This window comes from Aspergillus flavus, chromosome 3 (genome assembly GCF_009017415.1).
Source record: "Aspergillus flavus chromosome 3, complete sequence".
Taxonomy (NCBI): Eukaryota; Fungi; Ascomycota; class Eurotiomycetes; order Eurotiales; family Aspergillaceae; genus Aspergillus; species Aspergillus flavus.
In genome coordinates this window covers 2,252,476-2,273,532 of record NC_092407.1, presented here as the reverse complement: position 1 = coordinate 2,273,532, position 21,057 = coordinate 2,252,476, and the positions used below count along the sequence as shown (strand labels likewise).

The 21,057-nt window shown below is 48.2% G+C and overlaps 6 protein-coding genes and 2 non-coding genes across 8 annotated transcripts; 7 read left to right on the top strand and 1 right to left on the bottom strand.

Moving 5' to 3' along the window:
* Positions 1-152: 152 nt before the first annotated feature.
* On the top strand, positions 153-1,026 carry F9C07_4994 (mitochondrial 37S ribosomal protein mS23; the record flags this gene model as incomplete). The annotated part of the gene is made up of 2 exons (XM_041290905.1): positions 153-583; positions 672-1,026. The coding sequence occupies 2 exons, from the start codon at positions 153-155 to the stop codon at positions 1,024-1,026; spliced, it is 786 nt and encodes a 261-aa protein (XP_041144601.1).
* Positions 1,027-1,519: 493 nt separating this feature from the next.
* F9C07_2281995 (cell morphogenesis protein Sog2) lies at positions 1,520-5,948 on the top strand. Its single transcript, XM_041290904.2, has 4 exons — positions 1,520-2,689; positions 2,771-2,882; positions 2,945-3,297; positions 3,350-5,948. Exons 1-4 carry the CDS (start codon positions 2,244-2,246, stop codon positions 5,394-5,396), a joined length of 2,958 nt encoding a protein of 985 aa, XP_041144600.1. The 5' UTR covers positions 1,520-2,243; the 3' UTR covers positions 5,397-5,948.
* Positions 5,949-8,934, bottom strand: F9C07_2150701 (serine carboxypeptidase). Its single transcript, XM_041290894.2, has 2 exons — positions 7,607-8,934; positions 5,949-7,552 (listed from the first exon to the last, which is right to left on the bottom strand). The coding sequence occupies exons 1-2, from the start codon at positions 7,845-7,847 to the stop codon at positions 6,180-6,182; spliced, it is 1,614 nt and encodes a 537-aa protein (XP_041144599.1). The 5' UTR covers positions 7,848-8,934; the 3' UTR covers positions 5,949-6,179.
* Positions 8,935-9,051: 117 nt separating this feature from the next.
* Positions 9,052-10,458, top strand: F9C07_4991 (putative glucose dehydrogenase; the record flags this gene model as incomplete). Its single annotated transcript, XM_071511294.1, has 3 exons — positions 9,052-9,273; positions 9,341-9,587; positions 9,629-10,458. 3 exons carry the CDS (start codon positions 9,052-9,054, stop codon positions 10,456-10,458), a joined length of 1,299 nt encoding a protein of 432 aa, XP_071365033.1.
* A 4,610-nt stretch (positions 10,459-15,068) lies between these two features.
* F9C07_2281993 (SOK1 kinase) lies at positions 15,069-18,243 on the top strand. The gene is made up of 2 exons (XM_041285333.2): positions 15,069-16,894; positions 16,963-18,243. Exons 1-2 carry the CDS (start codon positions 15,968-15,970, stop codon positions 17,851-17,853), a joined length of 1,818 nt encoding a protein of 605 aa, XP_041144597.1. The 5' UTR covers positions 15,069-15,967; the 3' UTR covers positions 17,854-18,243.
* A 252-nt stretch (positions 18,244-18,495) lies between these two features.
* F9C07_t119 lies at positions 18,496-18,646 on the top strand. The gene has a single exon. It is a non-coding gene; the product is annotated as a tRNA-His (tRNA).
* Positions 18,647-19,168: 522 nt separating this feature from the next.
* Positions 19,169-19,324, top strand: F9C07_t120. The gene has a single exon. It is a non-coding gene; the product is annotated as a tRNA-His (tRNA).
* A 433-nt stretch (positions 19,325-19,757) lies between these two features.
* F9C07_4989 (mitochondrial resolvase Ydc2) lies at positions 19,758-20,858 on the top strand (the record flags this gene model as incomplete). Its single annotated transcript, XM_041285332.1, has 1 exon — positions 19,758-20,858. The coding sequence occupies one exon, from the start codon at positions 19,758-19,760 to the stop codon at positions 20,856-20,858; it is 1,101 nt and encodes a 366-aa protein (XP_041144596.1).
* Between the last annotated feature and the right edge of the window lie 199 nt (positions 20,859-21,057).

The window sequence follows — 21,057 nt, the reverse complement described above, 5'->3', positions numbered from 1 at the left end:
CCGCAGGTCTCCATCGCTTGTCCCCGGAGGAGATTGTCTTGGACAATTACGTGTGGGTTCTATTTAGCCATTGGTTCTTGCCAACCATACCGTCTTAATCGGCCTATACCCTACGGCTGCCCTTCTGGCCGCCGCCATCCTCCGATCCCGCCATGGGCAAATACAATCTCACAGCTCTCCGAGTCCGACAGACGGCGCTCCGACAGAAGGAAGCCGGTAAGACTCACCAAATCCCGAAATGGATTGATGTTGTGCGCGATATACCCCCCGCTCAGGTCCTCGTGCGGAACCAGCAACAGCAGCACCAGCTTGTTCGACAACGTCTGAAAACGCTTCCCGGAGCCTCGAAGCCGCAGGTCGTTTTTGAAGTTCAAGAGAAGCGTGTGAAGCCGAAAAAAGCCAGTCGTATGTTCCTGCCCACCGAGATCAAGTACGAAGAGGACCTGCTACGAAAGGAGTTTTTCCGTGATCACCCCTGGGAGCTTGCGAGACCCCGAGTTGTGCTTGAAAGTACCGGAAAGGATTATGAAAACTATGACTGGAGCCGGCTCCAGCAACCAGGCAAGCGATTGGATGGTGAGAGGTATGTTTTTTTTTCTGGCTTGTTGCTTCAGAACGAATGCCATCCCAGTATATCGTATTCTTGGACGCTAACAATATTCTCAAACTAGTGTCGTCCAGCGTCAGCTCTGGCTCCTTAACAATGTTCCCGATATGACCAAGAGTACTGCTTATGATATTGCGCGCCGTGAATTCTATCGTCTGCGTCTCCAGGAAGATATTGAACGGCGAGTCGCTGCCGAAGAAGCCGAAGCCACAGGTGCTACATTCGGACCTACTCGTCTTGAACTCGGCATGGAACTTGAAAACCAAGAATACGAACGCTGGAAGGTATGGGCTAAATCGGAAGCCCAGGTCCAGGAACAGAGGGCAGCAGCATTCACCGGTGCTCCGGAGATCCCAAGTACCGAAGATAGCTTGGGGCTAGAGGAAGGGGTTGAAGAGAAGCAGCCTCAGCAGGCATAGGCCATAAAAGCATGAATATCTTGGTAGAAGTCGATTGAACTGGTCTGGGTATTTTAGGACTGGACGTCTCGATAGTTATGTATAATACTGGATGTATTTTCTTTTCCGATACTGTTTATGTATTTCTTTAACTGCTACTCAACTGCTCGTGATTCCGGCGAGCATTTTATATTCAATTTGTACAGAAGAGCCGCTTCAGGGCTCACAAGGTTCTATAATTTGTCCAGTACGCTGGTTTTGTTTATTTTTGGTTGATATATAGTAGTAGGTCTCCGGGGCAGTTGGTTAGCTGCTCAGGTGGAGATCGATAGCGATATTGATCTGGCGCGAGACATAGACAAAAATAAAAAGAAAGAAAGAAGAAAAAGCTTGAGTTAAGCAAAAGTAAAAGATATAAAAAAAAAAGTACAAGCCAAATAAGAATACAATGAGAACCTTAGGTACAAGCAAGCAGTTGCCCAGGGTTGTGAAGGGTGACCAATCAACGGGGGGAACTTATCGCTCCCCCCATTTTATCGCCTGGTGTTTCAACTTCATCCTGACCCGGACTTTCTCTCTGGAGCCTCCTGGGAATTCGCGGCGTCTACTTGATTTTCAGCTAGATTCTCGTTCCTTGAACCCATAACATCACCCCGTTTTTACTATCGGACCGATCTTTGGTGTGCATACTTTGACCGATCAGTTTGGGTGGCTTCTGATCTGACAGCTGCACTTTTTCTCCGCGTTTCACTAGTTACAGAGGGCTCTCGCTCCTATCTCCGATTTCTTCTGATCTCATGGGCCCGGCAACCACCGATACCTGATTTCGAGTCTCAAATTCAACCTGTCAGATCGATAGTTCAATTGCCCTGGTTCTATGATCAGTACTGCCTTCCGATCCTTGCGAATCGAGCGAACTTTGGCCATTTGGGAACCCAACGGCGATCATTGGGCTTTGTCTCGCGCCTCCGTCAAAATCAGAAGTACCGTTTTCTTCGCGCAGCATTCGCCTTAAGTATTCTACTAGAGAAGGACGAAGGAAAGAAAATTTAATAAGAAAGGACCTCGGCTGCCTATCCATGCGTCCATAATCCTGCTGTCGCAGCGTCAGTTGATCATGCTTCACCTCGATTCTCTCGCCCGTCTCGTGGATATTTTAACACATTAATTGATCGTTGGAAACGGATCGGCCGTCGACATTTCAATTTACTTATTTATCCTTCTCTTCGTCCTCCGCCATGCTTTCCACTATGACACGCCCAGAGGATTCGATCCGAATGCCTCACTCATACCGTGGTGACGTTGACGAGGAAGATGCGAGCAGGCGAATCCCGGAACTTAATATTCTTTCTTCTTCCTCTTCTTCGTCGTCGTTGTCTTCATCCAATACTGAGGTGCTAGCAAAAAGTGAAGATGAAACAACGCTCGTAAATGGATCTGCGGGTGACAGGGTTAGCAGTGTTGGCAAACCTCACACAGGGCCTCGACTTCTCTCGCCCGACGAGACTATTGAACTTGCTCGTTGCGCCGTGGACAATGGGATCCAAGAAACGAAACGCTCTTTGGCAGGGAGTGAAGCAGTCAGTGATGTCGTGAAACCAAAATTGACTATCGACCTGGGCCATTCGAACATTGTTCGTATTCCGGAACCAGTGGTGGACATAATCAAAGATGAAGTCGAGCGGTATGTATCTGTTACCGGGTTATTTTTAGTACCGCAAAGTGTTTCATCTCCTTTGTAAGAGGGGCTGCTGATCATTTCTAGACTCTCTTTATCAGGGAATCAACTGTTTCACATTCCGTATCGTTTTGCAGAGTGTTCTCATCTTCGGTACCTTAATATTAGAGCGAACAACTTCCGTGAATTTCCCAAGGGTGTACGTGATACATGACCGGCTGTGCAACAGGGTGCCTTTACACATACTAACATGGAAACCAGGTTTACAAATTGCCGCTCCTCGAAATCTTGGATCTCAGCCGTAACAAGATTAGCCAACTCCCCGAAGAAATAAAGAAACTGAGTTCTTTACGGGTTCTGTCTGTGATGCAGAACCGCCTTGATGATCTGCCCCTTGGGGTCTCTGACATGAATAAGCTTCAGATCCTGAAGGTTGCTGGAAACCCCCTGCGGAACCCGCTACGAGAGCTCTTAGAGACTTCAGAAACAGATATTGCACCCTCCACTATGACAGATAACGAAAAAGAGGTCGCGGTAACTGCAGAGCTAAAACGATTTCTGAAGAACAAGCAGCTTAGCACGACACCAGAGAATGAAAAGGGCAACGATGCAAGGTTAGAGCATTTACCCTGAGATGCATTGACATAGACTGACGCTCGCGTATAGTGAAGCAATTTGGGACACTCCTAAACCCGTCAAACGTGGAATAAGCAGTCGCTTCCCGGTCATCCCAAGTACAGGCGACATCTCTTGTGATCCTAAATCACCGTCACTATCGCGGCCTCCACCAATTCCACTTAAATCCCATTACCGCATTGCCTCAGGCCAGGGCATAGCTTTCAACAGTATCCTCCCACGACCTGGCACATTCATCCCTGGTGTCAATGAACGCAATCGGAGTAACAGTGAGGGTATCATCCAGGCATCCATTGCCGCGCGAAGTAAACGGATGGGAGTCATCAGGAAAAATGCCGATCTTGGGAGATTGGATGAGACCCAGGCGTATCGAAACAGTCACCTTCGTGGTCTCAGCCATGGATCGATCCTTCGCCCAAGAGCACCGGGCGCGGCAGGCAGTAACTCGTCCAGCCCAAGCAGCCCAAGGGAGCGTAGGCGCTTGAAGGATAGTTTTGTAAACCGGATGTCAAGCCTGCCGGAACACAAGTGTGAAAGAAAAGCAAGGGAATCGATTATCGAGTGTGGAAAGGGGGTCTTGTTTGCCCTTTTTCAGGTTCAGTCTCATGTATATGCTCTGATCAACGTGATCAAACGCGATGATACCCGGCGAAACAGTCTCGAGATAGTCTTTTATAACGCTTCTACTCACGTTGACCGACTCAACGATGCTCTTGAGTATGCGGAAAATGCTCAACTGGATGATGCTGACTTGGTACGCCTATCCAATGAAGCAGTCAAAAGGGAATGCGAGACGTGTATCATGGCATACACTCACGTTGGCACGCAGCTACGCAATAGCCTTGGCAAGATTGTCGCCAATGCAGATTCACGCTATGTACGTTCGCTGATGCTAATGATCTACAGCAGCATCATTGAGCTTCGCAATGCTTGTGTGAGCCTCGGTGTTCCGCTGCACACTTGCAAACGTCTTTCTTCCACCAAACCGCCTATACCGGAAATAAACAGAGAGATGGTGGCATCAGATAGACTCACTGCATCAACAGTGACCCCAACTAGAGGCAGGGCGCCGTCTCTCTCGGTGCGTCGCTACCGGAGTGACACCACTATCCAGCACCCTCAGATTCTTACTAGTGGGCCATTACAGACAGCATCCAATTTCCACTCTGCGATTAGCTCACCTGGGTTTGTCTCTACTCCATTCAGTTACGCAGCACGAAGTCGATCAAGTAGTCGGTCAAACCACATAAACACATCGATACCCTCATCCCTTGCGACTCCCCGTTCCGGCGAGTCCTTCCCTCCAATGCCTAGTACAGTTGTACCTAGGATTAACCCCTTGACTGGCTTGGATGAAATCGAAGAAGAGCGAACATTCGAACGGATCTTTCATCAGCTCACTACCGCATATAGTGCCGCTCTACAGGCATTGCCTCAGACGCGCCGTCAATTTGTCCGATGTCTTGAATTAGCAGAACAAACCCGAGAATCCGAAGGTATCCAGATGCTCTGGCACAACCTCATTCGGCGATGTCGCGTGTGCCTGGAAGTATCTGAGGCACTTGGACTCCGTCTTACCAATATGAAGATAAAGGAACCCGGTGGCGGCATGCGCAACCAGCGCGAGTTCTGGCAGTTATGCAAGGCATTCATGCAATCATTCGTTGATCTTGTGACAGACATGCGTGAAGTCAAGAGCATGCATCTTCTTCCTTCTGAGATCGTCATGTTCCTTCGTCCGGTACAGAGGGCCAGTCGAGAAGCCGGTCGGCTGATCGAGGGTTCTCCTTGGTCATACCTCGCAGACATGACATCTGGAAACGCACCAGCAAACATTTACGGGCCCCCTTTACAGTCACAACATTCACAACATCAGATCAGTACAAGCCTGTCACCACAGTCTGTTACTCTTCCTGCAACACCATTGAGTGCTGCTCTTGGTCCAGCCGCTCAGGCCACGGTGCCATCCACCCCTGCAAGTGCGTACAGTGACAAATTTTTCGAGGGAGACGTGTTTCAGAGGGCCGACTCTCTACTTTCCATGCCTAACCAGGCACCATTTTTCAGTCGTCGGTGACGTGGCACAGCTGACCCCATTCCATGTTTGCCCCGGGGGGCCGTTTACGACACATTTATAGCCTTGTGCTACACTATAGAGTTATTTATTCTCAAACCCCTTCCGACTCTTGTGGTGAGCTTTGTTGTGATCTACTACAAGATCTGAGGGCTTTTACGACCTATTGGGTGCTCTTATTTGACTGGCTCAAGAGAGGCATCCAAAAGACCTTGAAATAAGTCCTTCGCAGGACTCTCCTCTGTTTTCCGATGACATTAGAAAGACTCAGGAAGTGCTATGCATTGCTTGACTGCGTCTGCAGCATGGCTACTCTGGTACCTGAGTATCATACGATTTGGACGATTGCAAGATGTATACTTAGTTGCGTGACTTGTTTTTGCATTCCCTCCGTGTATCGACACTGGGATAAAAGGGGTTCCATCTGGGCCTAAAAGTGATGGCGTACGGTGTTTGTACTCATATAGTGTGGAATAGCCTTGCATAGCGTGCCATCTTTTGTGTAATCATGCGTGACGAAAATAGCGAAATGAGACATTGTTTTACTACCAGAGCCGGTGTGCCATGATTGAACAGACTATACAGTCCAGCAGTACCAATTCGTAGTAGCGCATAATTGGAAGACTTGACCAATACATAAATCCCACTCATCCAACTCCAGTCTCCAGTTCATATCTCAGATACACAACCCCTCTGACATACGGAATACAAAAGAAGACTTGAATAAGCTATCTTTACCAAGAAGAGAGAGAGAGAGAAACAGAAAAAAAAAAAAGAAGCAAACATTCAACCTGCAACAACAACATCACGCACATAAGCAAACATCTCGCGTGGCTTCTTACCAAACACACTGTGCCCTGCGCCCCAAAAGAGATGATAAGTCACCCCGCGTTCTGACCCCCAGACGCCCACCTCAACACCACACGTTTCTGTTGTATTCTCCTTGTCACAGGAATGGGTGGGTGCAGCATTATCGCTGAAAAACGGTCGGTTAGGTTTCTGGGAGAACCCTTGTGCTCCATTCCATGTCATATTCTGGAGACTCAGCTCGGTGCCGAAATGGTTGAGGAGAAAGTCGTTCTCGCCGGAGTAGATGTGGAGGGGGATTTTATGGGTTGTGACAAGATCAGGAAGGATAGAGTATGCCGGGGCCACGGGGGATGAGCTTGATAGAAGAGTAGTCAGGATGGTGCTGTTGCAGGGGGCGAAGTTCATTGGGGAGGGAGTAGCAGGACTGTTTTCCTGGTTGTCCTTCCCTGCTGCGGCGGAAAGCAGGTTCAATGAGACTTGAACATCTGCTCGGCTGAAGTATGAGGCGAGTAAATCAAGGGGGTCGATGGTATCACAGTCATTGTGAGTGTCGTAGATATCGTGACACTGTTTGCCTGCGCCCGAGGCAGACATGGCGCCCAAGTAATCGAATGCCGTGGCGAAGGTCGCACAGGGTCCGTAGCAGGTGGAATTCAAGATGGATGTCCTGACCATGTCGGGCGTAGTGGGCTCGATATTGCATGTTTCGTCTACTAAATTGCGAACATCGAGGTGCTGGTGGCGTTTGTAGTTCCTGTTTTCTGGATATCCGGGGATGCGAATCTTGCCCTTGGGAGGGTATTGGTCTGCTGCTTGGAGGATGTGGTCGAATCCACATGTTTTCTCTGCTTCTGCAAAGACAGATAGGATGTCATTGGGTACCTGGAGGATGTCTTTCTGGGAACGCATGAACGACCCGATGGTGATGGTGGACATAGCGGCAGCGTTGCCGATGGTACCGTCGCCGATGGAGATGGACCGGAGGTTGATGGGGAACGAGTCCTGCCCTTGCACAATGGCGGAGGCAAAGTAGGGGATGTAGATTCCGGCCCATGATTCTCCGATCATATGGACCTGTTTCGAGCGAAGGTGAGGGAACAGAGTGAAGAAATTCCGGAGCCATTTGTAGAAGTCGGATGTTACGCGGTCGTTGTCTGGGACAGGATAAGGGTTACTCGCAGTCGAATATCCCGTTCCTACCGGCTGGTCGACGTAGAGGACGTGGCCTAGCTTGGTCCACGAATATGGGTTCTGGATGAGGCGAGTGGAGTTGCCGTCAAAGGAGACCGGTCCATTTCCTGTCGTTAGCCCTATAAGGGACGAACAGCCGGGGCCTCCATTGAACCAGACTATACAAATTAACTACCCTCCCATAAATGAGGTTTCTCAGTGATAAAACTGACTTATGAGGTTCTCATCGTACGTACGATCTTCGGCCTCGAAAAGCCAAAAGAACAATGAATTGCCTGCAGGCGTTTCAGGCACAGGGAGTCGGCCAGCCCAGCTAAGCGGCAAGGAAGTATTAGGGAACGAATGGACCTCATATTGAGATCTGTTGATAGACACTCTGATTGTATGTGGGAAAAGGAAGGTAGGGACCGCCCATAGAGAATATATAAAGGAATATATTGCTGCGATGTTCATTGCGTTACGCTTATGAACCACAGAGAGATGAGTGCTTCTGAGCGAGACAACCACCCATACAAAATGCTCCAGTTTTTTTCTTCAAACTTAGATAGAAAGCCATTAAATGGAGATATACAAGTATGAGCAAAGGAAGGTCAGAGTTGTTGGCCATGTGGTATACATAATATCCGCGGCAACTGGTGGTAGTGAAGCTTCCGGATATTGCCTTCAATAGGCTTATTGAGCACGGTCGTCTCCATCTCGCCCACGCGTATAACGGGTGCTGGTCGTAGTTCGCTGGAAATTCACTTGATACCTTGAAAGACTATTCGGTTTCTCTCTACATCAAGAGTAATAGTATTTTTCACCTCTCCGGTTGAAGAAGTAGTATCCGTGTCTTGCCTGGTTTTGTAGTTCAAATAGTCGTTCGGCTTCTTTCTCGTATTCGGGCGGAGGATCACATATGTTAATAGTAAATACCATACAGTATTCAAGCCCCATGTCATCCTTGAGAGTCTAATCCAGAAGATGTCACTTTATCTGTAGATCAAGGCATCTGAAGAATGGTTTACAATAAGACTACGTGGCATAGGGCTCAGGGTTAGGGTCCATCAAGAAGATCACGTGTTTGGTTCCCAAATCGGAAACGGTGCCTCTGTATTAAGGCGCGAGAACCATTGATCTCTTACCTGCTCAACCTCAGCTGAGGCAATTGGGATCCACCTTAGGCTATCTTTTCTGTTCACGGCTGTGGCTCAATGTCTACTGTAGCTCTTTGTTCCGGAACATCGGCGCCACGTTCGAGGCATCCCTGTCTAGGGCAGTGTTAGTCGAGCCTACCAGGACTATTAGTAAAATGCTATCTTCAAGCCCCGATATTGTCAAGAAATATTCATTTCCCGTTATACAGCTCTCTTTCAATAATCTCAACTATCACGTATAGGGTTACTCATCCAAGCCCTGGATCAACGGAGTATAACTGCCCAAGGGAACTGCATAGAGGGCTGTTGATAATACCTGTTCTACAATGTAGTCAGCGCTAAGCATTAAATATAACAAGGATAAGAAGCACTTGCAGGGGAATCCCCCGGCAAGCCCTTTGGTAGTCATTTACTGGAAGAGAAATGGCGGCAGATTCCCCCCTCTTTCTCTTTCACTTCCTCCCCTCCCCTCCCCTCCCCTCTCTTCTTGGTGTCTCATTCCATCACATCTTTCGTGCTAAATGGAGTCTGCCCACCTTCCCTCCAGTGCCAACTATATTGTCGTTGGCGGTGGGACCGCCGGCCTGGTCGTAGCTAGCCGGTTATCCGAGATTCCGACTGTCCAGGTCCTCGTCTTAGACGCTGGGCTGGACAAGACCTCGGATCCCCAGCTGCAGAATCCAGTGTTATGGTCCTCCCTCTGCGGCACCGATCTCGATTGGCAATTCAAAACCGTGAGCCAGGTGGGTTAATGTAATGCTTAACCCGGGTTTCTTCCCCGTGCATGATATTGAATGCTAAGACCGTTAGCCGGGGCTGAACGACCGCGAGCAAAATCTTCCTGCAGGCAAGGTTCTTGGTGGCTCCTCTGCCATCAACGGGGCGGCCTTTCTACCTCCCTCGCCTGCTGGAATCGACACGTGGAGCAGGCTAGGCAACCCGAGGTGGTCTTGGAAGGATCTATTGCCGTATTTGCGGCGAAGCTTTACGCTGACCACTCCTCGTGGGATACTACTCTCTGAAGTCGGTCTGAATGCGCAAGTGCATACAGGGTCCGGTGGGCCCATCCAAGTCACCTATCCCGCTCTGGCTGAAAAGGGAAACCATCCGTCATTCAGGCCAGGAATAAAGTCTTCGAGGAGAATGGCTATGAATTTCAGCCCGATTTGATCCTTGAAAGATCCACAGTAGGCACTCGGCCATACACCGCTACGATTGACCCGGAGTCTGGTCTCCGGAGCAGCGCCGACAACCAGTATCGCAGCCTCAAGAAGAATCGTCCCAACCTGCAAATAGTGACGGGAGCAACTGTGGATCGGATACTACTGTCCAACGACGCTGTATCTCATGAAGTTCTAGCCACAGGGGTCCAAGTTCGCCTTGCCGACGGAAAATTGACCGAAATCAAGGCCACGAAAGAGGTCATCCTGGCCGCCGGAGCCTTCCAGACACCCAAGCTTCTCGAACTCTCTGGGATCGGCAACAAAACCATACTTGCCCGCCATGGCATCACACCCATCATAGACAATCCCGGCGTTGGTGAGAACTTACAGAACCATTCGATGTATGTCCAGCCCGTCGGGCTGAAGCCTCAGGAAGGCACGCTTACCGCAGGGCTGCAAGCTCTGGCCTTTGTTCGGACCGGTGATGAAGCCGACCTCGCGGCAAAGCATCTCTCTCCCACAGATCCCGAGAAGGTGACCTGCGATGATATCTTGAGAAACCCAGAAGAAGCTTCCGCCAACTTCTTTGTGAGCACAAGGCCAACCAACAACGTTGCCATCCTAGGAGTGATTCAGTGCCATCCTTTATCCAGGGGTAGCATTCATATCAGCAGTGGCACAGATGACCCTGACAGTAAACCCGAGGTCGATCCACGCTTTTACTCGAATCCAGTAGATATTGAGCTTATGACTAGACACTTATGATCTCTCCTCCAGATCGCCACATCTCCCACCCTGCAGCCCTTCTTAGATTGTTCCGCGGTAAAGGTGCCCGAGGATTTGGAGGCAGCTAAGGCTCTTCTAGGGTTACCGGCGCAGCTTTGGATCCACATATCTATATCGTCCGCATTATCGAAGATTAAAAGCCACCGCCCCGTACTCTGACTAAGAAAGGTCTTTACGCTGTTTTTCGCCTCTGCAGGCTGTACATTGTAAATGTCTACTATCTATACTAGAGTCATGTATACTTGTTCTATACTTTCGTGGCCTGTATATAGAATCTAGAAGACTAAGTAGTCTGAGTTTTTGCTTTGTAAACAATAGACTAGCTTAGGTATAATTTAAATCTTTTCAGCCCTGTCTAATTTATAAATCACGATCTTGGACGGTCCTTTCGAATTCTCTATCTATTTCTTAAGTTCTACAATCTCGAACTCGCGGTCTATAAAACGTGTATTCTTTCTGAATGGGACTATCCAGGCTTTTTCTTTTATTTTGTGTAATTCCAGCTTATGATGATGGTGGTGGTGGACTGGAACCATAGATAAGAGAACCTTGGCATATGCAGCTGGCTGCCGAGGCACTGGCCAAACACCAGAAGGAGTTGCCTCCGGATAATATGAAGGTCGACGGAGAGGCGTTCTTCATTACAAACGATGAGCCTCGGTGCTTCTGAGACTTTACGCGGCTAGTTTGGCGATATGCCGGGGATACGACGCGACCTGATCAAGTATGGTTGATTACTCGGCCGTGGGCATTGCTTTTGGCGGGGATATTAGAATGGGTGTTTTGGGCACTTGGGCTGGGTGAATCACCTTTGACGAGGACTAAGATTCAGCTCAGTTGTATGACCAGATATATTTCTATCGACAAGGCGAAGAAAAGACTCGGCTATAAGCCGTTGGTTGGGCTCGAAGATGGACTGAGACAAGCGGTGGAGGACTGTGTACTGCGCCGGAGGGCATGACTGAGCTTGACTATTGTCCTCGATTATAGTCGGTGGATTATCGCCGGGTTCAGTATAAGCCAAATGCTGTCTCTGTGGATGATTTTATAACCCGAGGTCTTGTCGAACTTGTTATGCATCTATGATGCCGAATAAGCTAAACATGCAAGGACATGAGCTCTTTGCTATTGCAGACTAAGGGTATATAAACATTGGATAAGGACAAGTCGTCATGAGCCTCTTGTAGAAGTCAAAAAGCAATAGAACCTGATTATGACTGGCTCAATAGCCCCTACAGCTAGCTCAACAAGGACCAGCTTTCAAGCTCGATAGATATATAGTGTATATAAGCAACCACTTTACCACTATACCACTATACCACTATTCATCATCTTCGGCAGCTGGGAATTGATTAATGTGGAACTCCCAGCCGAAGGCATCTAACTAAAGGTTCGTCCATTTCCAAAGAAATGAAGAAAAAAAGAAAGGAAGAAAGAAAGAAACAATTCCGGCTATAAATGCTTGATATACTGTCTTCCTAAACATCGCCTTTGACATCACGAACATACCTTATAGTACATAGCAGTCTAATTGTGAAGCTACTGCTATGTCAACAGAAAATAAATAGATTCCTCGACTTCATAAGCAACCTGTCTCTATATCTCCAGGCGCTAGAACTACTTACCCACCATTTGATAGTTAGCCTACAAAAGGCTATTGAATTCCTCGACAAATCAATAACTACAACTTCCATATGGGGGATGTAGATCGTACAAATCAGTCGCAAGCAATCTTTAAAACTCGTCAAAGCCCTTTAGACTCTTGGTAGCCAAGTTCTTCTGGGCATAAAGAAAAACCTCATGTCGAGTTCCGGGGGTTTAGATGAAGAACTCTCCAAGCGAAGGCTGTAGGAAACAGCTTTTAGATAATGAGAAGCCATCAAGCTGTGATGGTACTCATCAAGCTATTCAACTGCAACCATGCCAAATGAACTGTCATTGGTGTGAAGTTCTTATCTTGTTTCTGGGCAGAAGCTCATAATAGTACCATGCGTATACAAAACTTCTTTTGATTGCCTACCATGCATTGTTTCATTATGTCGGAAGGATATCAGGATATCAGTCAAGGCCACCTTTGCATGAGCGAAGTAGAAATTACTTGTAGAATGCGAGCGTCGACGGTTATTTCCTATGTTGATATGCACCCTGAGTACTCACGTGAGACCCTCATCGAACGACGGGACCCAAATAGGAAATTCAAAGCGGTTCACAAATAATGCGACATCCATACACTACTATGTAATAGACATCTGCCCTCAATGGAGGCCCCGCCTTGACGAGTGCAGCAGCCAGCGAATAAGTTAAGCAGAAGAACTGTTAGCGTGGTGTGCTGAAGCATTGAGTGGGATCAAAATTAACACCGCTCTTTTATAGAAATTTTGATGCAAACGGGGTTGTGTGTGTGTGGCTCCGGTGGCCTCCGGAATGAGGCGACCACGCGCGCTGAGCAATCTTTTGTGATCAGTGCATTTGCAAAGTGAGGCGCCAAGCGCAAGCGACTCCCCATTCCTTCGTACGCCCCTTCGATTATTTGCGGTCTTGTCAAGGTTCCAGCCACCTGAGGATCCCTCTTTGTACGCAATACCATTTCCGCAGGTTTCCACCAAATTTAACATCTGCTGAAATCCAAAAGAAGCTTTAAAACATCACCACCACCGGCAGAGTTTATTTGAGTATTCTCGTGCCGATCCACATCCTGATACCAGCTATCGCTCGAGGTATCAAGAGCTTATTCCGCATCCTGTACTGTTCCCCTTGGAACTTGCAGGGGTTTAACCCAGGTAGAAACTACAGAGCACAATGTCGCTGTTATTATCGGCGCGGCAGAAGCTGACTAGCCAGTTTCACCGCGCGTGATCCACTTTCGACTGGAATTCTGGGAGATTTATCTATCAAGCTGCTGGGGGAGTGGATCAGGGAATATCCCCATCGTCCCACCCCCCGAGACAAGGTTTCTCGGATGGGACTCTCCTATTCCATGCCGCCATTCGCCACAAGCGATCCCGCTGACGGAGCCCGGAGACTCGATTGCAAAATGTCAAAAAAGAAAAAAAAAAAAAAAATTGTCGGTGACTATACGATCGTTTGAAGTAGATGATGAGCACGTTCATGGGCACAGTACCAACAGTTATTCACCAAGTTGAAAGAAAAAAAAGGAAATTAAGTTTCCCCTGAGGTGATGCTCGTGGCCATTTGTGTGAAGTAAAGCGTCGACAACCCCATTAACATCAAGGGAATATGCCAAGTACTCTGCACAGTACACAACAGAACCAACACTGTCCCCATAATCTGGTATGGCCGCGCGTGACACCGACGCACTGAATCATACCTAACATACACAACTGGAGACGGATTCAAAGGGCTCGAAACAGGCATGAGTAGGGAAAAGCCAAAACAGGGGAGGGAGGAGGAGGGTCTTAAGGGCTTCGAACTTGATATGCTGAAGACTGGAATGTCTCTCTACTACCCTCTCCCCCCCTACGTTAAGCTCGTTCTAAAGGGGGAAAAGGCACCAGAGGTCTGTTCCATTGCGCAAGAGCCATCTGAACACAACCCGCGGAAGGCCGCATACAATCTGCAATACACCGAACGCTCACTAGGGCAACGAAGACTATGTCTTCTGCAATGCCTTCCATAACTTTTCTTTTTTTTCTGATATCGCCTCCTTGGCTCTCTTTGTCCACGGCCAATGCAATAATTTAACAAAGAACCGGTGGCGCCAGTGGCGATTCACAGTATTAAATAAAATCCTTGAATTCTAAAACGGGTAGGATCATGCATCTTTGGGGAGAGGCGACGGCAGACTCGCTTTCTCTCGCATTTGCCGGGTACTAGCATTTGTCGAATCCTTGGGGATCGTACAGATCATTCAGGACATGACCCCATGTGCCCGTTGTTCATTTAATTTTAATTCTTTTTCCTTTCTCAAATCCTTGCCAGCTGTCATCAGGAATGTTGCTGAGACCGGCCACAAATCCCCCAGGACAGGGGAGAGAGAGAGAGGGAGACCTTCGCGACCGTTAGGAATCTCATTCCACCCCCTTTGAAGATGCCTCCATTGGAGTCTCCACTTCAACTCGACTAACGTTTACTAAAACCCCAGCAGATCCAGAGGTAAAGTTAAACAGTAATGCGGCCAGGAAGAAAACGAAACAATAATACGTACCTGAAATCATTGCCGACTGCTCGGCATCCCACGTCATCAATCATCGATGCGACTAGTTCGACCGTACTGGACGTTTCCGTATGTCCCAAAGTCACGGCTGCAATCGTCCATATCCAAAATTCTATGGATCAGCCTCACTTTTGTCTTTTCTTCTCCCTCTCGTGGCCCTGGAGAAACGCCCAAAAAAAAAAAAAAAAACGAATATCCAAGGCGGCGCTCTTTGGGACTAAGAATATTATTTTTTTTTTACTATTATAGTTTCATCTCATACTGTTCCCATTCATCCTTTTCAATACTAAACCGAACCCAGCGTTGATTACATTAGTGCCTTTTCCGTACCCTTGGTTGGTCTGCATCGTCTCTTTCTCTTTCCGACAATCTCTCTCTCTCTCTTCCTCTCTTTGAATTCTATGCTTCTAGGGGTCTGGTGGAGAAATTCATCATCCTCGACTCTTTCCTTTTTCTTTTTCTTTTTCCCCTCTCTTTGCTCTCTCTCTCTCTCTCTCTCTCTCTCTCTCTGTTCCCGTCTCATGACTGTATTCAGATCTTACGTTTAAGTCTCATCTCATACCATTGGCTTATATCAACACTCTTCCATCCCCCGTCCACTCTACTAACGAAGTGGCTTGACCTGTGCTCCCTTTCGGCATTACTGTAACCCACTGCCGTTTGTTTGTTCGTTCGACCTTTCTAGTTTTCGGTAGTGGTCTTAGAGAAAGCCATAGGCTGTTCTGCAACGTTTCTTTTTCCTGATTTGATTACTCCGTGGGCCAGTTAACTTGATCCTTGTCACCGTTGACGTGCTCGTGCCCTTTATACTTCTTTCACTGCGGGAGAAACCGAAAAGGGCCCTAAAAGAGCAAGGAAGAAACAAAGGGGAAAGCAAGAGAACAAGGAAGATAACAGCAACCATTGCAACTTGGTGCGATACAAAAGACAGATCATCTGGATAGGATTGAAGATCGTTCTGTTTTTGGGGGTTTGTTTGGTATCAACGGGGTTGATCGACATCGGGTTACCCGCATCAGGTGAGCACTATTTCCTCCTCCCTCACCGTAATGCCCCCCCTTCGGCCTCAGGCAAGGACTAACTGAAGGGCTGGGGGAAGGGATCTCTTTCATCCAATTGCCCCGCCGACAGTGTGGAGGGTTGCGGTGCCTTGCGTCCATCAGAAGAGAAATGCCCGTGACCCCCACGAGATAACGCTCTCCACTTCTTTCATCCATTACTGATTAACTACTTGTTCCTCCCCGGATCCCACGAGCTTCTTCAACCACCCAGACTAACGACTCCTCCCCGGCTGTCCACGGGACTGGATGGGAAATGGACCTTCAAAGAACCAAAGAGGCACGGCGGGACGCTCCCGGGAAGCAGGACGACAGCACCGAGGGTCCTTTGGAGCCATACGGAGGCAACGGCCACTCCAAAGATTCCCCCAAGAACGACTCTCTAGATCATCGGGATACGAATAAAAACAAAGACCCGACGCAGGTAAACCAGCAACATCAAGGCCCTCCATTTGCCTGCGACCATGAGATTCACCAGGCTTCGTCGGCATTTCAGCAGCCCGCGTGCAGTAACACCCCCTCGCCTTCCTCACAAGCCATGCGCATTCCCCAGGAGCTGGGTCTCAGTGCGGAGGAATATCACTTATTGCTCACGGCCAAGAGATACCCTCCAGTCACCAAAGGCACCCTGAGCGAGCTCGACTTGCCCTGTATCATGAGCAATATTAACCTTCGCATGGATGCGAACTTCGACCGCGATCTTCATTTCAAACCGGACCTAGATGGAGAGAAAGGTCGGCGAAAAAGGAAGGAAGCTGCTGACTACTGGGAAGCCATGGCCACGGAGATTAATGTCTACGCATTCTGTGCCGCTCATCAGCCGCTCGTCCCATGTGATATTATGTGGGCAGACCAGCAGCAAAGCTTTGAGCCTCGACTACCGTCTATGTTTGACACCCTGCAGGATGTTCTGAAGACTCTCGTCCCGGAACGGGATCACCCTAGTGTGATGCAAAATCTCGAGGTACCTTTGCTGATGCAACAAATTCGGAAGGGCGTTCTTAATATGGTGGACGTGGCGAATTGGCTGGCAGCATTGCTCAAGACACATTGCGCTCCAATGCGCGATGAATGGGCAGACCGTATGGTTGAACAGATCAGCTCAGGCTCACGGTCACAGAACGCCTTGGAGATTGTTGGTGGTCTCCAGACTCTGTTTGCGATCCTGGAGGCTATGAAATTAGTAAGGCATCCGACTCTCGAAGGGTACAATTAGGGTAGAAGGGGACGATCACTAATGCTTTGAGATAGGACGTTGCAAACCATCAAATCCGCGCATTCCGTGTTCTCCTTATAGAAGACACTATACCGTTTCTGCAGGAGTATTTTCGCAGCAAAATTGAAAGAGATAACTTCCGCGTGGAGTCGTCACGACTATGGTATCAAGAATTACGTGAACAAGATTTGAGCGGCATGGAAAAGCCCAACAGCTTCCGCCCCCTTGCGATTTTGTTTGGCGGTTTGTCAGATCTCCTACTGCAGTTCCATACTCCAGAAAGTTTCCCGGAAACTTTCATCTTCGACTCTGATCGCCTATGGCAGTTGCGGGCATGCCTTCAGAGCCTAATCACCCTTGACATCTGTTGGGAAATCTTTCAGCGCTGCGTGAATCCGCTCAAACGATACCATCCAGCTGAGGCACAAACATACGCTACCTTCCGGTCTCGAATCGAATCCTTGATAGATGAGAGCGCGGACTGCAGGCAACGGTCGCCTCAATGGATGAATAATATACGGTGTATTGCATTGGAAATCGCTCATTTTGCCTGTAAGGCATATAATTGCAATATAACTATGGTCCCAGACAGCGTCATGGCGCGTATTGAGAATCAGCTGGAAACCCATCTGCTAGGCGAGTCGGAACTCTTCCAACATTTCCAGAATTTGTGGCGAGAAAACTTAATGGCGGCCACCATGAGTTTTGCACAACAGTACCTAAACATGTCACCTCTGGCTATCTGCGAATCCCAACGAAGCCATCCTCACTCGCCAGTATCACAGCAACACTATGGCATTGAACGGATTGCCATGCGACTCGCGCATATGGGGGTCCTCCACTGGCGAGTCTGGGCGCCTATCCTCTACGTGCGTGAAAGTGTGTCGCCCACCGACGTGGCGATGAGCAACTATGACATGGCATGATGCTCTACGCTGATGGGCCGACATGGCGTCGTGAGAGCTCCTCTACTTTCTCCGCGGTTTGTTTCCTTGCTTTTCCATTTCATTTTCGCTTTTCGTGACATGCAATTCAGCGTTTTGGCATTGGTAGTTATTGGTTCTGGCGTCAACTGGGGAAAATATCCATACATTAAGATGCCGATTGGCATCTGGTGGTGTTCGTCTTTTGGGCATCTCGCACATTGGGACATGTTTAAATAGAAGTGAGGGCCTTGTTTTCCGACTGTACCTGCGCATTGATTCAGAGGATAAAGTGTGTACAATATATATATAATCCTAATAGCTTAAAATTGACTAGTGGTGCCGGTTTAATTAATTGATAAGCAGCCAACAAAAGGCTAGTCGCTTAGTGCAATTCTAAATTACTCGTAGGTCCTCCCTTGTTACTCTATAGTAAATGGATCGTCATTGCTATCAGTCAGTGCCTGTATTGAGATTGATATAGGCCAAGATAAAGCAATACATAACAAACCTAATTATATCAACTACAGCGGCACCTGAGAAGATAGACTTGTCTGTAGGGGAAGACCCATCTGGACTTCTATCCGCTACGCAATGTTACAATATGATTCTATATGCAATTTGGGCAAAGAACTTCCGTCAAATGCCCGGATGGTCTAGTGGTATGATTCTCGCTTGTGAGTTCTCCTCTTAAAAAACCATCTATTACGAAAGTAAAATACTAATCAGTATTATAGCGGGCTGGCTAAACAGTTCTATCTGCGAGAGGTCCCGCGTTCGAATCGCGGTTCGGGCCCTCATCCTTCTTTTTTTTTGTGCCAGTTTAAGCTGGACAAACAGTATAGCCCATACACATCATAAACTGAGTTTACATTGTACTTACTGTCTATTTGAGCTTTCCGAAAAACCTTTTGTTATGAGATCAGTGAATAGCGGCTACTCCTCAGGTTAAGGAAGAATAGGGCTTTACGGGAATAGGGAAGTGGATCCATCTAATCACGTGTCTGTCTACATCAGTAAATTCGTCAGGGATAAGATCGGATTAAAGTTTTCAGTCTTCCGTTCCTTGCAAATTTGTATACGCCTCCGAGCTCAACTGCAAGTCCCAAGTATCAGGATTTTTTGCACTAATTTGCATAGGAAATCAATCTGGCCACTATCACGGTCATCAACTAACGGGACATCACAGATAACGAAGGTTACAACTAATCTGGATCTCCAGTATTGCTGGTGGGTGCTATAGGGAGAATACAGAGTCTGACACTGAGAAAGCAGTCCGCAAACATGATCCACAAACATCGGATTCATTACATCATCTGCCCGGATGGTCTAGTGGTATGATTCTCGCTTGTGAGTTCTTCCCCTAAACAAAACCATTCATTACGAAAGTAAAAATACTAATAAGTATTCTAGCGGGCTGGCTGATACAGTACCAATCTGCGAGAGGTCCCGCGTTCGAATCGCGGTTCGGGCCTTGATCTTCAGATTCCTTTTTTTTTGGTTTTTGTTCCTTGACTTGTTTGTTGTTTGTTATATACGTATACTACTACTACTTGTTTATTACTTACTGTCTTCACGGAATTCCCAAATGGCTGTTTCAGAGATTATCGTAGATGGAGGACTTGCAAGTCAACGTCTAACAGCCAAATTATATGTACATTGTCATTGTATAGCTTTTTCAAACTTGTATACATCGGCACTATGTATGTACTCCGTACTCCGTATTGTGGTAGATCCTCCCAACTATATATCTTATGTAAGCCCGAGATCCTCTGTAGATCAGATAAGTTTAAGTCAATTAATCGTTCATCGCATTTCCCCATACCAGATCAATTGAATTAATATAACAACAATCCAATGCGCTCCAACCTTCAAAAACATCTACCAAACCCTCTTCCAACCACATCATGCGCTACTCCCCAGCGCTCCTCAACCCAACAACATGGCTCCCAACCCTCAAAACAGCCCAACTCCAAAAGATCGCCCAAGCAACGGGCATCCGCTCCGCCGGTCCCAAGGCAGCCCTAATAAGCCGCCTCGAGACCGAACTCGCCCAATGCGAGTATCCATCTCCATCTGGACCCTCCAAAACCAAGACTGAATCAAAGACCAGAAATCTAAGTATCCTCAGTATTGACATGGGCATCCGCAACCTTGCCTTCGCCCATCTTCTCGTCCCCAGTCCCCAGTCTGCTAAAGGAACGTCGAGGATAACACCAACCCTAAATGCCTGGCGCAGATTGGCTGTTTCGGATCTTCTCCCTGGTTCTGGACTTTCTCTTCCAGAGTCCGGGTTAATAAAAGGTACAGAGTCATCTGAGATCGATGAACTAAATGGCCTTGCGTGTCAAACAGACAAGGATGGAAAAGAGATGTTCCATCCCTCGCCCTACGCCAAGCAGGCGTATATACTAATCACCACGCTCTTGGAGAAATACCAACCCACGCATGTCTTGATCGAGAGACAGCGATTCCGCTCAGGAGGCGGCAGTGCGGTTCAGGAGTGGACGCTGCGGGTCGGTGTCTTTGAGGGCATGTTGTATGCCGTTCTCTATGCGTTGCAGCGGGAGAGGGGGGTCACTGCCGGGTCTTCCTGTGGTTCTTCTGCGCCGGTGGTGCTCGGCGTGGAGCCGCAACGCGTGGTCCGGTACTGGGGGGATGGGCTTGGCGGGGACGGGGTGGAGACGAAGAAGGGGAGAAGTACGGCGAGGGAGGGGAAGAAGGTGAAGATAGATTTGGTTGGGGGGTGGTTGGATGATGCGCTTGCCGATGGGGACCGGGACTTGAAGGTGGCGGTTTCGGGGGGGGAGGAGCTACAGGGGTGGGTTGAGGCATATTTGGCGAAGTGGAAGGGGGTGAAGAGGAGACGGGGGGAGACTGGTGGTGTTGATATTGGGAAATTGGATGATTTGGCGGATTGCTTGCTGCAGGGCGTGACGTGGTTGGATTGGCATCTCATGCGCGATCGTATTTCGCGGGAGGGTGTTGGGGCTTTGGATATTGATTGATTGATGGTGGACCTTTCTTTGTATTTGTATGATGGATGTATTTGTATATGTATATGTATATAGCGTGGAGAGATTACGTGTAATATACTAACTAGTGAACTACAGGTAGGTTTCTGTCTAGTAGTTTGCTCTTCTTTCCGCAGCTGGCGCAAGCTTAATCTATAACTGCCGCGGGCTAGTAGCGAACTACTCATCTATC